This window comes from Chiloscyllium plagiosum, chromosome 31 (genome assembly GCF_004010195.1).
Source record: "Chiloscyllium plagiosum isolate BGI_BamShark_2017 chromosome 31, ASM401019v2, whole genome shotgun sequence".
Classification (NCBI taxonomy): domain Eukaryota; kingdom Metazoa; phylum Chordata; class Chondrichthyes; order Orectolobiformes; family Hemiscylliidae; genus Chiloscyllium; species Chiloscyllium plagiosum.
The window spans coordinates 18,904,507-18,918,913 of record NC_057740.1 but is presented as its reverse complement, the minus strand read 5'-3'; the positions used below and the strand labels follow the sequence as shown (position 1 = coordinate 18,918,913).

General features: G+C 40.7%; 1 protein-coding gene across 1 annotated transcript in view; it reads left to right on the top strand.

Moving 5' to 3' along the window:
- The window catches only part of znf414 (zinc finger protein 414), a 28,218-nt gene extending 15,419 nt beyond the window's left edge, over positions 1 to 12,799 (top strand). The window contains exons 3-5 of the mRNA XM_043721103.1: positions 4,703 to 4,808; positions 8,567 to 9,120; positions 11,397 to 12,799. Coding sequence (XP_043577038.1) covers positions 4,703 to 4,808; positions 8,567 to 9,120; positions 11,397 to 11,620 — 884 coding nt within the window. The 3' untranslated portion in view covers positions 11,621 to 12,799. The remainder of the gene's footprint in view (positions 1 to 4,702; positions 4,809 to 8,566; positions 9,121 to 11,396) is intronic.
- The last annotated feature ends 1,608 nt before the right edge of the window (positions 12,800 to 14,407 follow it).

The following is a 14,407-nucleotide window of genomic DNA, read 5'->3' as shown; positions in this document are numbered from 1 at the left end:
TTGTCTCTGAGCACTGGCAACAGTTATACAGGGCAAGGTGTTGGTGCTCAGCAGAGTGCAGCATTGAAGTAGAGAGCTGTATTCTTGAGTCAGACACTGGCCATAATGATGTGATAAGGCAAGTGTGTTTCCAATGACAACCTCTGTTGCACAGGCAGTCACTGCCCATGGAATGTGCCACATGATTTTGGGCATTGCTGGCCAAGATGGAAATCCAGAGAAGTAAGGGGTAATCTGGAACCAATGTTCTCAAACCTTTAAATTGGGAATTGTCAGCATCTAATTTCTCCTTGCCTCTTGGGATAGTAGTAAACTGCATATAGATGCGGCTTGATTAGGTTATAATGAGATGTTAATGCTTGAAAATGGGCCTCTCTCCATTACAAGTGAGAGAACTCCTCTCGCTGTTGAAACCTTCAGTGCAAAATCTGACTCTTTCTGTGTTGACACCTTGAATCTAATTTTTCCAATCTCGTTGTATTTTCCCAACTGATTTTCCATTGTCCATATCATTCCAAGACTGTGAAATTCAGCCCTGTGTTTCACTCCATATACCTTCAGATCTTTTAATGTGACATTGGATTTACCATAAGATGTAAGAGCAAAAAGGGGCCATTTTCCCATTCATCTGATCATCTTAAGCTATATTTATCCCCATAACCCTTGATCCTTTTAATTGTGAAAAACCTGTCAAGCACCCTCTGCAGTAAAGAATTCCATAGGTTTCCTACACCTGGCTCTATTTTGTTTTCCTTTTAAACTTAGCAATGGGACTTTATTTGCGTTGGCATTGAGTATCTCAAAACTGTCCAATTCACAATATTTATACCCTATGTTTGCCCAATAGCTGTGCCTAGTCAAAGCAGTACTTCTGTAAGAAATGTTTATTAAGTATTAGTTTGGAGGTGGACCAGTGGAGGAAGAAGCAGTTTAATTGAAAACTTCCATCCTTCACTGCATAGTGAGAATGACAACACAGGAAGGAACAATAACGCGTGGTTCCTGCAGGATGTGGGAATTTCCATGAGCAGATGCTTACTTTGACAAACATCTCTGCAGGAAGTGCCCCCCCCCCCCCCCCCCCCCCCCCGATTGTAATGAATCGAGTTCAAGATCTCTACAATGGGGTGGGAGTTAGGAACAATCTGAAACATCGGGAAGAGAGTGACGTGGGTCTAAAGTTTGCAGCTAGACATCCTGCTGAAATGGGAACTTGGCAATAACTAGAAATGTGAAATGATGACTTCCTCAAGGAAGCTCAGCATTTGGAGCAGACTGTCAGATTATAATAGCACACAAGACTGGGCACATAAAGGAAGCTTAGTAATTCAGTTAAAAATTTGGTAGTAATAGCATTGTCAACGCCTCTAACTCTTTAGTTTCAGTCCAGGGAAGCCCAGATACTTTTTAAATTCTAAATTGCTGAGTTAAGGAAAGAAATATAGGATTAGCATTTGTATAGCACCTTTTATGACCTTTGGCAGTCATAAAATGCTTCACCACAAATGAACTACGTTTACAGTGTTGTCATTGTGGTAGTATAGGAACATTCATCAACTAACTTGCACAAAGCAATGGAATATTTGCCAGGTATTGTGTGACAGATATTGGTTAAAGTTAAAAATCACACAACAGGTTTATTTGGAAGCACTAGCTTTTAAGGTACAGCCCCTTAATTAGGTGGTTAGTGGATGTTGACTGGGACATTTGGAGAACTCCCTGCCCTTGTTTAAGTAGCACAATGGAACCTTTCCACCTCCATTCAAAAGATGAAGCGGGTTTTAGATTTACATCTCCAGTGAAGTGGACTTCTCAGGTTCCATAGCTTTCTAGATTACGCCACAGCCTGGATCATGTGTGTATAACTCTTGAGTGGGGTATGAACCACAACCTGTGATTAGAGTCAAAATAAAATGATGGAAGAAGTCATCAACAGTGCAATCCGCAGCACTTGCTCAGCAACAACCTGCTCACTGACATTCAATCTGGGTTCTGCGAGGGTCACTCAGTCTCTGGGGCCATCACAGCCTTGGTTCATACATAGACAAAAGAGCTGCATTCCAGAGGTGAGATAAATGTAACTTTCCTTGACATCCAGCCTGCCTTTGATCAAATGTGCCTTCCAGGAGCACTAGCAAAATTATATTCAGAAGGGCTCTGTGGAAAACTCTCTGCCAGTTAGTCATACCTGGCACATAGGAAGATGGTTATAATTGATTGAGGTCAATCATCTCAGCTCCAGGACATCTCTGCAGGAGATCCTCAGCCCAGCCATCTTCAGCCAATGACCTTCCCTCCATCACAAAGTCAGCAATGGATGTTTGAAGATTACACAGGGTTAAGCACCATATACAGTCCTTCAGATACTGAAGCCAAATGCAGCGAGACCTGGAAAAGATCCAGGCTTGAACTGATAAGTGGCAAGTAACACTTGCACCACACAAGTGCCAGGCAATGGTCTACTCCTACAAGAAAATCAATCCATTGCCCCATGACATTCAATGGTGTTACAATCTTCCTACTGTCAACATCCTGGGATTTGCCATGGGCTAGGAATGTAACAAGACATATCCATATCATAGCTACTGAAGGGGTTCGGAATCCTGCACTAATACTCCACTCTTGGGTTTAGAATCATACAGCAAAGAAAAGAAAACCTTCAGCTCACCATGTCTATGCCATTCAACAGGACCAAACTACACTAATCCCATGGAGCAGGACTTGGTCCTGAGCCTACTGTACCCTGACATTTTAAATGCTTGACCAGACTCTGCTTAAATACTTCAAGAGTACCTGCCTCAGGCAGCACATTTCATATTTCTACTACCCTCTGGTGAAAAGATTTTTCCTCTGATCTCCTCTAAACCCTTGCTCTTCCCCTTAAACTTGTGCCCTCTGATCTTGGATATATCCACAACAAGATAAAAGATTTTCTCACTACGCTATCTAACTCAATCAGATCCCCCCGCCACCTTCCGCCTTCTTGCCTCCAAGGATTATAAAGTTGTAGCAAGACTTTCTTGCTCCTATATTTGTTCCCTGGCTAATGAAAGCAAGTGATTTTTGCACCACTCTATCCACCTGTGACACCTTCAGGGATGTATGGACTTGTATGCCAAGGTCCCCAAAGCTTGTCCACTTTCTACAAGACAGAAGTCGGGGTGTGATAAAATACTCCCTACTTGTCTGGATGAATGCAGTTCCAACCACATTCAAAAAGCTTGACCCCATCCAGGACAAAGTAGCTCTCTTGATTCGTGGTGGGAGTAAATGTGGTGCCGTCGATGCTCAGTAAATGCATTGTGTTCTATCTACAAGATGAGCTATCTACAAAAATTCACTAAGAGGTCCTTAGAAAGCAACTTCAAACCTATAATTCTGCTAACAAGGACAAGGGAAGCAGATATACAGGAGCACCACCATCAGAAAGTTCCCCTCCAAACCAATCATCATCCTGTCTTCTTTGTGAGGTTACCTACGCCAAATGAATTACAGTGGTTCAAAAATGTTGCTCCCCACCACTACCTGAAGGGCAACAGGAAATGGCAATAAATACTGATGCTGCTTGTAGTGCCTATATCCTATTGAATATTTATTTAATGGCTGCTATTTGTCTCAAGACAAATTTCAAAGGATTTGAAATACTGGGCTATTGTCATTATTATTTGAGTAGAGAAGATTGTAGGGTGATTTGATTGAGATATTTACAAACATGATGGAAGTGAGCAGAAGCAGCATGACTCCAGTTCAGGAACAGGAACGTTAACTTATGATGGACAATAGGAAAGGCTGTAAGTATTTTCTGCACAGGGCTGTGAGCCTCTGAAATGCACTTCCCAAATTCATGACTGAAGCCAAGTCAATATTTAAACATCGGTTAAGTAGATGGTTAAGGGAAAGGGACATACTGTTTTGGAACAAAGTGAGCACATTGAATTGGGTTGACTGCTCATGTAGTGATAAAAGACCAACATAGATTGGTGAGGTTAAATGGTCTGTTCCTGTGTTTCTATGTAATTTTCTGTTTAAGCAATGTAACATTAACTATACAACTGTTTTCTTATAATTGGCCTTGCCAAAACGATCATTTAATAATCATTTAATAAACAATTGGAATCCCAGCAACAATCCCTAATTAGTAGCTAACTAAACAGAGGTGGTTTTAGGAAACATTTTTTTCAATAACTATTATGTTACTACAAAACCATTTTCTACAAGCAGAGCTCAGTTTGGAGTTGGGTAAAAGACATTTCCTTTTTATTTTTCATAATTTAATTCATGTTTGGAAATTCTGTTCCAGATCAGTTTTTCCTATCAACTAATTCCTAGACCAAATTAGTTGGTATCTGTATCCCCCGCTATCTGAAGGTAGAGCACTCCGATGAAGCCTTTCATAAGCTGAAATGGCATAAAGCGAAGAAGTATTAATTTATGTGAGGAGAAATTTCACTTTTTTCTCGTTAAAGCAAAAATCCTGTTTGGATTTCTTTCAGTTAGTGAACACAGGTCCTAAAGTAGGTCTTTCGTGAAAGTGAAGTGGTGTAAAGTGAACTTTCAAAAAGCGGGAGATACCTGTATTCACTATTACAAACCCTAGTGGCCATTATAAGAAAGCAGTTGGGGTTTGCTCTAATTAACCTGTCATGATGATGATAACGCTACTACATATGTTATTTTGTATCCCATTCTGTTTTCCTTTCAGGGAAAGTGTATAAATGTTGTACAAATGACTGCAAACAGTCTTTCTCCAGCATGCATCATCTAATGAATCATATGAAAGTACATCACAAACCTAATCGATACTTCAAGTAAGTTGACCATTTGGACAGATTAAATTAATCTCAGCACATATGAAACTTGTATGTTGGCTGCTGTGAGATGCCTTGACATTGGAATCCAACTTTAGCACAGATGAGGGAGACCTATCTTGTAGATTGAAATCCCGCCATTCCTTTTCAATATCAACCTGTTAAGATCATGAAAGTACAATACTGTCCCTACCAATAAATTGAGGTAACACTGTTATAAGTATCAGTTACAGAGATATCATGTAAAGTTTAATTAGCACACCAGTTATTTTATGACATTCAATAAGTGCTTGCCCTGTACTTGCCAACTTGAAAACTTCCATTAATTTCAGTCATAGTTAATCTTCCTAAAGAAGATTAGGATTTGGGTCAGCCATTCATCCTGCTGATAGTTAATGGAAGGCAATCAGAAAGTGAAACTGGTAAAGTCTTCAATCAGTGAGGTATTCTGAAGTCTATGCTTTGGAACTTCGTCCTGTAGTTAATAACTGTACAAAAACTGACACTACCGAAAACACTATCAGGTCCGGTACTGTTAACAACTATTTCAGAACTTGCCCAAATTTGTCAGTTTTCCAGCAGCCAACATGTGGTGACTTGAGGCAGCTTTGATAGTTATTATCTTTCATTAGATGTTTCCATCCATTCACTCCATTCATTGTGTGAGTTGTTTTGTTAGCATGGATGTGCCTCCTATATCAAAGGGTGGGTTGTGTGATTACTGATTTAATTATTTGTACAAGTTAATATTTATCGCTTCACCAACATTGCAAAATGTTATCTAGTCGTTATCACATTGCACACACCATAATCCCATAATCAGCATCCTGGTTGCTGTGTTTCCAACATTTCAATAATGATTACGATTTTTAAAAAATTGATTGTAAGGCAATTTGAGAACCTGTATATGAAACACTGTATAAATGTGGGGTTTTTTGTATGTTTCTTCCCAAGGCTAATACCATCCTCCCAAAAAGATCATTTCTGTACTGAAGCATCAGAGTGTTACTTTAACCAAACAGTTATTACAAATTTTATACTTGCTTTCTTCCAGACTTGGAGAGCTGAATCATTGTCTTCTAATAGCTTTTCAGAGTCCTCTACGATCAGAAAGACAAGAGCAGCAGATGCACAGGAACACCACCTCCTGCAATTTCCCATTTGTTACACACCATTCTGACTTGGACATATCTTGTTGTTCCCTCACTGTCTCAGGGTCAAAATCCTGAAATTCCCTTGCGCACAGCACAGTGCATGTCCCCATCTCCCGAGCGACGGCAGCTGACCACCACCTTCTCCAGAGCAATTAAGAATGGGTGATAAAAGCAGGCCTAGCTTAAGATGCCCATATTTCAACCAATTTTTGAACAAAGTTTTAGTTTGCTAAAATGCAGATTTTAAAAAAGAATGAATGACTTAGTCTGAGGTTAGGTGTGATGTATCTGCCATTATCTTGGTTAAAATCAGCAACGCCACATAGACTCTGGAGTCCATATGCCTCACTGATCCACTACAGTCACTAAGCAAACATTTGTGATTTTTTTTCATTGGCCTTGATATCATTTTGTTGCTTCGCCCCCAAAGAATGCTTGTGTAATGTCTACATAACCTAATTGTGCACGACAAAATAAAATTAAAATTTGTGACAAAGTTAAACTGTTTGACACCATCCTGACGGTAAGTATTTTGGGCAGCATAGAAAGAACTTGGTGGTGTTGGAAAGCACAGCAGATCAGGCAGCATCCAAGGAGCAGGAGAGTCGACGTTTCAGACAAAAACCCTTCATCAGGAATGGGGCTGTGAGCCGAGGAGGTGGAGAGATAAATGGGAGGGGGTGGAGGGTTGGGGAAGGCAGCTGAGAGTGCGATAGGTGGATGGAGGTGGGGGTGATGGTGATAAGTCAGAGAGGAGGGTGGAGTGGATAGGTGGGAAGGAAGACGGACAGATAGTACAGGTCATGAGGGCGGTGATGATTTGGAAGGTTGGAACTGGGATAAGGTGGGGGAGGGGAAATGAAGAAACTGGTGAAATCCACATTGATCTAATGGGTTTAGAGAGTCCCGCGGTAGAAGATGAGGTGTTCTTCATCCAGGTGTTGTGAGGTAAGGGAGTGGTGATGGAGGAGGCCCAGGACCTGCATGTCCTTGGCAGAGTGGGAGAGGGAGTTGAAATGTTCGGCCACGAGGCGGTGTGGTTGGTTGGAGCAAGAACTGGTGAAAGATCTTCATCAGAAGTTAAACGATGCAATGCCATGTGTTACTATTCTTTGTTGGCACAAGTCAGCCTTAGCTAATTTCAAAATTTTTCCTTCTGGTTTATTGCTGTGGCAAAAATCTGAAAACAGTTATTACCCACTAGGCATTGTGCATAGCTCAGTCATAACCTCAATGTTTCAAAGCTGATGTATTAATTTTAAAATGTGTTTTGCTGTTGTAATGGAAATGTCGTTGCATAGTAACACAACAAGCAATGGAAGAAATAATGATGGAAGAAGTATTGTTAATTGGAGGATAAATATTGGTCAAGACACTGGGGAACTCCCTTCTCTTCAAAATAGTGTCATGAGACCTTTAACACCATGAAGTCAGGGCTTCAATTTTAATCCAAAAGACTTCGGATAGAACAGCAATCTCTCAGTGTTGAATATGCCAAGATATAGAGTCATAGAGATGTACAGCATGGAAACAGACCCTTCGGTCCAACTCATCCCTGCCGACCTTTTAACCCAACCCATTCTAGTCCCACCTGCCAGCACTTGGCCCATATCCCTCCAAACCCTTCCTATTCATGTACCCATCCACATGCCTTTTAAATGGTGCAATTGTATAGCCACCTCCACTTCCTTTGGCAGCTCGTTCCATATATGTATCACCCTCTGAGTGAAAATGTTACCTCTTAGGTCTCTTTTATATCTTTCCCCTCTCACCCTAAACCTATGCCCTCTAGTTCTGGACTCCCCGACCTCAGGAAAAAGACCTTGTCTCTTTACCCTATCCATGCCCCTCATGATTTTGTAAACCTCTATAAGGTCACCCCTCAGCCTCCGACGCTTCAGGGAAAACAGCCCCAGCCTGTTCAGCCTCTCCCTGTAGCTCAAATCCTCCAACTCTGGCAACATCCTTGTAAATCTTTTCTGAATCCTTTCAAGTTTCACAACGTCTTTCCAATAGGAAGGAGACCAGAATTGTCTGTGATATTCCAATAGTGGCCTAACCAATGTCCTGTATAGCCGCAATATGACCTCCCAACTCCTGTACTCAATCCTCTGACCAATAAAGGAAAGCATACCAAACGCCGCCTTCACTATCCTATCTACCTGCGACTCCACTTTCAAGGAGCTATGAACCTGCACTCCAAGGTCTCTTTGTTCAGCAACAGTCCCTAGGACCTTACCATTAAGTGTATAAGTCCTGCTAAGATTTGCTTTCCCAAAATGCAGCACCTCGCATTCATCTGAATTAACCTCCATCTGCCGCCATTCAGCCTGTTGGCCCATCTGATCAAGATCCCGTTGTAATCTGAGGTAACCCTCTTTGCTGTCCATTACACCTCCAATTTTGGTGTCATCAGCAAACTTACTATCTATGTTCTTATGTTTCTGGGATGGAACTCAAGCTCATACCTTTCTGATCCTGAACTGAGAATGAACTGTGGCTCCTTCATTAAATTTTTTTACAGTTTTGTTTTAGTACTTTTGAGTTTAAAAGCTCTGAAACCCAAGAAGCAAAGACTAATTTTCAGAATAATTTGTTTTACAGATGTGAAGCATGCAAACTACGTTTTCGAACACATCGATCTCTATTCAAACATATGCATATATGTTTTAACACTGCAACAAATGCTCTTCCTCAAAAAGTAGAGAAACAGTCTCCCAGCCCTTTGCCTGCCAATGAATCAGACACTCTGGTTAAACAGCCAGTCCCTGTGGAGCCAATGAAATTTCAAAGTGTTATCAAGCAGCTTGAAAAGGATAGCAATGTCGCAAACATGGACACCATCAGCAAGGCATCAAATTCAAGGTCACTCATGCCACTCCCAAGTACCCTACCAACTCTTCACTCATCACTAAGTTCAATGCCATTGGTCTCTGCAACCCCACATTCATTTCCACTGTTGGAACCATCCCTGTTCGCCACACCCAGCCTGAGTAGGTTTCCTAGCCAAGCGCACACTCCAGTACCTGGGCCCTTCATTCCATATGTGCACCCTGCACCTTACAGCCTCTCCCAAGGTCCCACACCAACCCGTCTTCGGTCTTACATTCCCTCTGAAAGTCTACCATTCTCCAATGCGGTCTGGAGAAAGAGTGCAGGTGAGATGTATTTTAATCTTTTGGCTATGTTTTTGTCTTTCCAATGAAAATTGTATTTTTAATTTTGCTGCTGGTTTTACAATATTGAATGCTAAATTCCTGGTGGAAGCAATTGTGTGAATTGTCGGTGTGTAGTGAAAATTCAAAAGAAAATGCCTTTTGCTCCATAACTAATGATATTTTATTGAAATCACCTTCAGAATTCCAAGTTTCAAAATGTATGGGGTAAAAAGAGCCAGTTAAATTGAATAATGTTAGGTAGTTTCCTTTGTAATGGTTTTTGGTTTTTGTTTGGTCTCTCCATGATATTTTCTTACCATTACAGTCCATTGATCTTACTGATATGAACTATTCGCTTGTCGTGAGAACACAATCAACTTGAAATGAGATCTGTGCTGTTTGTTCTATATTTCACTTTAGAGTTATAACAGCATAAAAGGAGGTCATTCAGCCCACTGAGTCTATACTAACTTTGTGAAGCAATCCAGTCAGTTCTATTTCCCCCAATTCTGTCTTTGACCCCGTCAATACCTATCATCTCAGATGATGATTTGCTTCATGGTGGTTGACTTAGTTTCCTGAGGGAGGGCTTATGTCCGAAACATCGATTCATCTGTTCCTCAGATGCTGCCTGACCTGCTGTGCTTTTCCAGCATCACACTCTCGACTCTTGTTAAGCACCATATGATGAGGCTCAGCAGCACCAGCCTGGCCAAACTGAAGTTTTATAAAGATTTAGCATAACTTTCTTGCTATTGTACTCTTCTTGGTTTGTAAAGACCAGAATCTCATATATCATCTTAACCACTCTTTCAATATCACTCTCAAAGTTCCATGTGCATGAACTCCAAATCCCTTTGTCCTGCTCCCTGTTTGGAATTATACCATTAATTCTATCACTCTTTCTTCATATTCTTCTGCTTCGCCGCTCTCTGTTAAGTTCCCCGCACCAGCTGTTTACTCATCTTGCTGACATTATCTATGTCCTGTTGCAGTCATGTAACATCATCTTCAATATTTGGCATCAGCAAACTTTTTAATTTTACTTTGCTGCTTACTTTGCAAGTTAAATCCAAAAAAAGCTGCGTCCCTAGGACACCTTCTTGACAAACACCACTCTACCATCCTTCAGTCTCCAAAACAACCATTTACCACAACTCACTGTTTCCATCCTTTCAAGCCAGATTTTTTTATCCACGTTGATATTGTACAAGAGCATCACTAAGGCTCACTTTAGTTTCAAACAGCCTTTTAATGGTACTTTGACAAACGCTTTATTTCAGTCCATTTTGACAACATCCACGGTTTTCCTTCCATCAATCTCATCTTGTTACTCCATCAAAAAATGTAAACACTTTGGTCAAACAGGATCTGCCTTTGTGCTGCTGCTTCTTGATTAACTGAAAAGCTAACCCCCCACCCCAAACAGCACCCAGCACCCTGATTATTATTTCTAAAAGCTTTCCCACTGAAATTAAATAATCTGTAGTCACTACTGGTATTCTTTCACCCATGAATAACGGTGTCACATTTGCCACTTGGCAATCCTCTGGCAGCACACCTTTGTGAAATGTGGTAGAGATTATGGCAATCCTTCTGTTACCTCTGCCCTCCTTCCTGTTAGCAACCTGGAATTAAGCGATCAGGATTAGGTGTGTTATTCACCCTGCGCATGGCTAACATTTTCAGTACATTCTGACTATCAAATTAACCTCATTCATTACCCTTACCATGTTTTCTGCTTCTGAGATTTTGTCATCATTCTCTTCCTTGATGAATACTGTAATACTAATTTACTCATTGAGTATTCTAGCTTTGCCCTAAGCCTCTAAGCATATATCACCTTTTTTGTCTCTAGTAGCCTCTACCCAGCCTCTTGCTACTTGCTTTCTTTTTCCATGCTGGTTGAGAATATTTGTGCTGTTTTATATTTATTCATTCTATTCTCTTATAGTCTCATTTTCTTCTTCTTTTCTCTCCAATTGTCAGAGTTCTCCTAACTTTTTCTTGAAGAATTCAATTGATACAGATCATACACTTTTTTTAACATCAGCAGAATAAAAACATAATTAATTATGATTCATAATATCTGACTCGATTTAAATTTTGATTCATTGTGAATCAAATAAGGGTGCTGTGTTTTTATTAACCCTTCACCACGCTTTGCCACCCTTCAATAGCAAAAGTGATTTTTGTTTTTCAGGTCTGCTTGTAACACCCACTTGTTAGTAAATTTTGACCAAGTGTATTGTTCATTGCAATCTTTTTTATTACAGCTCAATCTGCAAACAGCCGAATTGTGTGGGAACATACCAGGGGTCAATATAATTGCATGCAGTGTCCATTCTCGAGTCTGTCACGGGAGGAAATGACCTTGCACTTGCAAGAGCACAACAAAACTCTCAGCAGCAGGTTACCGAATGAGATGGGCGTGTTCGTGAATGCTGGTGACAACTATGGCGCTCTGCCAATGCAATTCAGCGAATCTCTGTTTACCTAAATTTACAGGGACTGAGGCCTGTGTTCAGAAAGGCAGTCACCAGGATTATATGCTTTACACCGATGAAAATTCAGCAATATATATTCTGATTGGTGAATTTGGGTCCGGTGAATTTTGTTCTGTAGGGAGTTGACACAAAGTTATAAAGACCAGCTTGCACCAAAAGAAGCAGCCATCTGTATGTGCCATCAAGATGCAGTGTGAAGTGGCACTCTGTGTTTCTGGAGGCGATAGTGCATTTCATTTTTGTTTCATATGATTTTTCTTCCCCTCTCGAGTCATTGACACCTTATCGACCTACAATTCCATGGGTTTCAAATGCCCTTTGCAACATCTTTCCTCAAGCCTGCTGTGCATGGTAAAATAAGGACCCCTATTTGATCACCAAGGCTCAGTCATTGTCACTTAACTTCCATGCAGCTATATACCAACTGAGGTGACTGGATAGTCTTCAACTTTCCTCTTTAATCCCCAATCTCTTAAGGACAATTGCAGCACATCTACCTTGGCAAAGTCTAAGGATCAGACGTGGGATTTTCCTTGTTTGGATTGTTCAATTGTCCTGGCTTAACTAGTTAAGCCACGAAAGAAACCCTGAGACAGGATTTTACACACTAACATTTGTGGCTGCTCTTGTAGTATGAAGAGTCCCAGCAGATTTGACCTGGTAGTTATTTTTATTGATGAGTTTATTCATTTTTAGGTTAAGGACACAAGGGTTTAAAGGATATCCAGGTTGATACTGCATTTTTTTTCATTTAGTTAATCAAAAGCTTTTTTTTTTCAATTTGTTTTTGTAGAAAGCAATATATCTTTAGCCTTTTTTGGCAACCTTTAGCTTTCTATACAAATGTAATTGAGGCACAATTTGTTTGCTCTTGACCTGGCAATACAATATTACATCATGTCTAAAAACCCCATGGGTATCTCCTATTTATCATATATTGGAGCACTGTCAGATATACTGTAGCACGCAAGTTTTGACGTTTTGGGATCTCATTAAAATTTTCCATTTTAGAAATTGCATTTTCAAACAGTTGCCTCGCTGTTGTTCCACATTTCACTCATACTCCAAGATACCACCCTTGGATGACTGTCTCTGTGTGGAGTTTGCACTTTCTCCCCGTATCTGGGTGGGTTTCCTCCAGGTGCTCTGGTTTCCTCCCACAGCCCAAAGATGTGCAGGTCAGGTGGATTGGCCATTTTAAATTTCCCCACAGGGATATATAGGCTAGGTGGGCTAGCCATGGCACATACAGGGATAGGGTGGGTGGGAGGATGTGGTTGGGTCTTGATGGGGTGCTCTTCTGAGGGCAGGTGTGGATTCAATGGGCCGAATGGCCTGCTTCCACACTGTAGGGATTCTATGATGACCCCCATTCCACTTTTGTTGTATTACTGTTTCAATAAGTGCTTAACACTTTGAAACCTCTCCTGGAAAAATTGCATATGCCCAAGACAAAAATTCCATTGCACTTGGGTATGGACTTGCAACTTTCCACCTTTTGGGTGGGGGGGGGAAGGGGGTGGAAAGGAGGCGCGGTTTCCTTCGGATATTCAGAACAACTGATGTAATTATATCTAACACAATAAATTTTCCGTCTAGCTGCATCCTACATCTCTGTGGTGCTTGTGCAGCCTTTCTGAACACTGGAACTTTTAACATTATGCTGTCGGTTAATGGGTACAAAGGAGAATGTTTGTTTTTGTCTGTAATTCCACTCAAGTGTAGGTGGGACAGGATTTCCTGAGTTGCTGTGTTCTAAGACACTGTTGGACAGTACACTTCTTATAAATGAAATCAAGCTTCTTGAAATCCGTATTGGTAAATAATCTGTTATATGGCCCATTCAGAGATCAAAAAATGTCTCTTGGCCGTGTGTATCCAGCTCACTCGAGATTGTGGTAATAAATTAATTTTTTTACATGAGTTGCTACAAAAGAATGAGCCTGCATGCAAGCCCAAAAATGTGAATTGTGTAGTAATTCTTTAATAGTCTGTCCAGCTTGCACCAAAAGGGTCAGCTGGTGTGAATATTTCTTGAGTTTCATCATCAAGGTGAGGATGCATTTTTGTTCTAACCAAGGGGATCTTCAGTTTGTGTTTGGGTCATAATGTCAGGATTTTATTTCATTCACTGTCTGAGAAGTGATCTGTGCCCCATTTAGAAGCATTTGCTTCTCAAGAAACCTGGTGATTATTTATATAGTGGCAGAATGCTGTGCCAACCTGGACTTAAATATTTCAAACTGGCAGCAGGACATTCCTCATAGTTCGGCAACCAGTTTTCATCTTGGGAAGAAAGAAGCTATCTCAACATATCAATACGCTGGCACTATTAGGGACCCTGCTGGCTGGTCTGTGCTGGCCAGGAGTCAGCTAAATTATCTTCTGTTTGCTGCCCAATGCATTGTTCCAGACATATTCTTTTAGATGCACATGGAATCCCTCTGCATTCTCCTTAGGTTTCAGGAGCCTTCAAAGATAGTTTGTCAGAGAACAGCGTTGTTCAATTGTTTGCTGCAACAGGTGATGTTTTTTTGAGAACTTGGAGGATTAAAGGATAGATGCAATTCTTCATATCAATTTTAGGTGCCAGTTTTAAAATGATCAAAAACAGGAATTTTATTTCCTTTCCTTATGTCATAGCAACATTTAAATTTCTAAATGTCACCAACTGAAATGATATCATCACTTCCACTTTCTTGAAAGGTAAAGTTGCCCTAGTCCGATAACGCTGCTTTATCATTAGAGAGATGACTGGTGTTGGTTTAACCTCCGGGTCA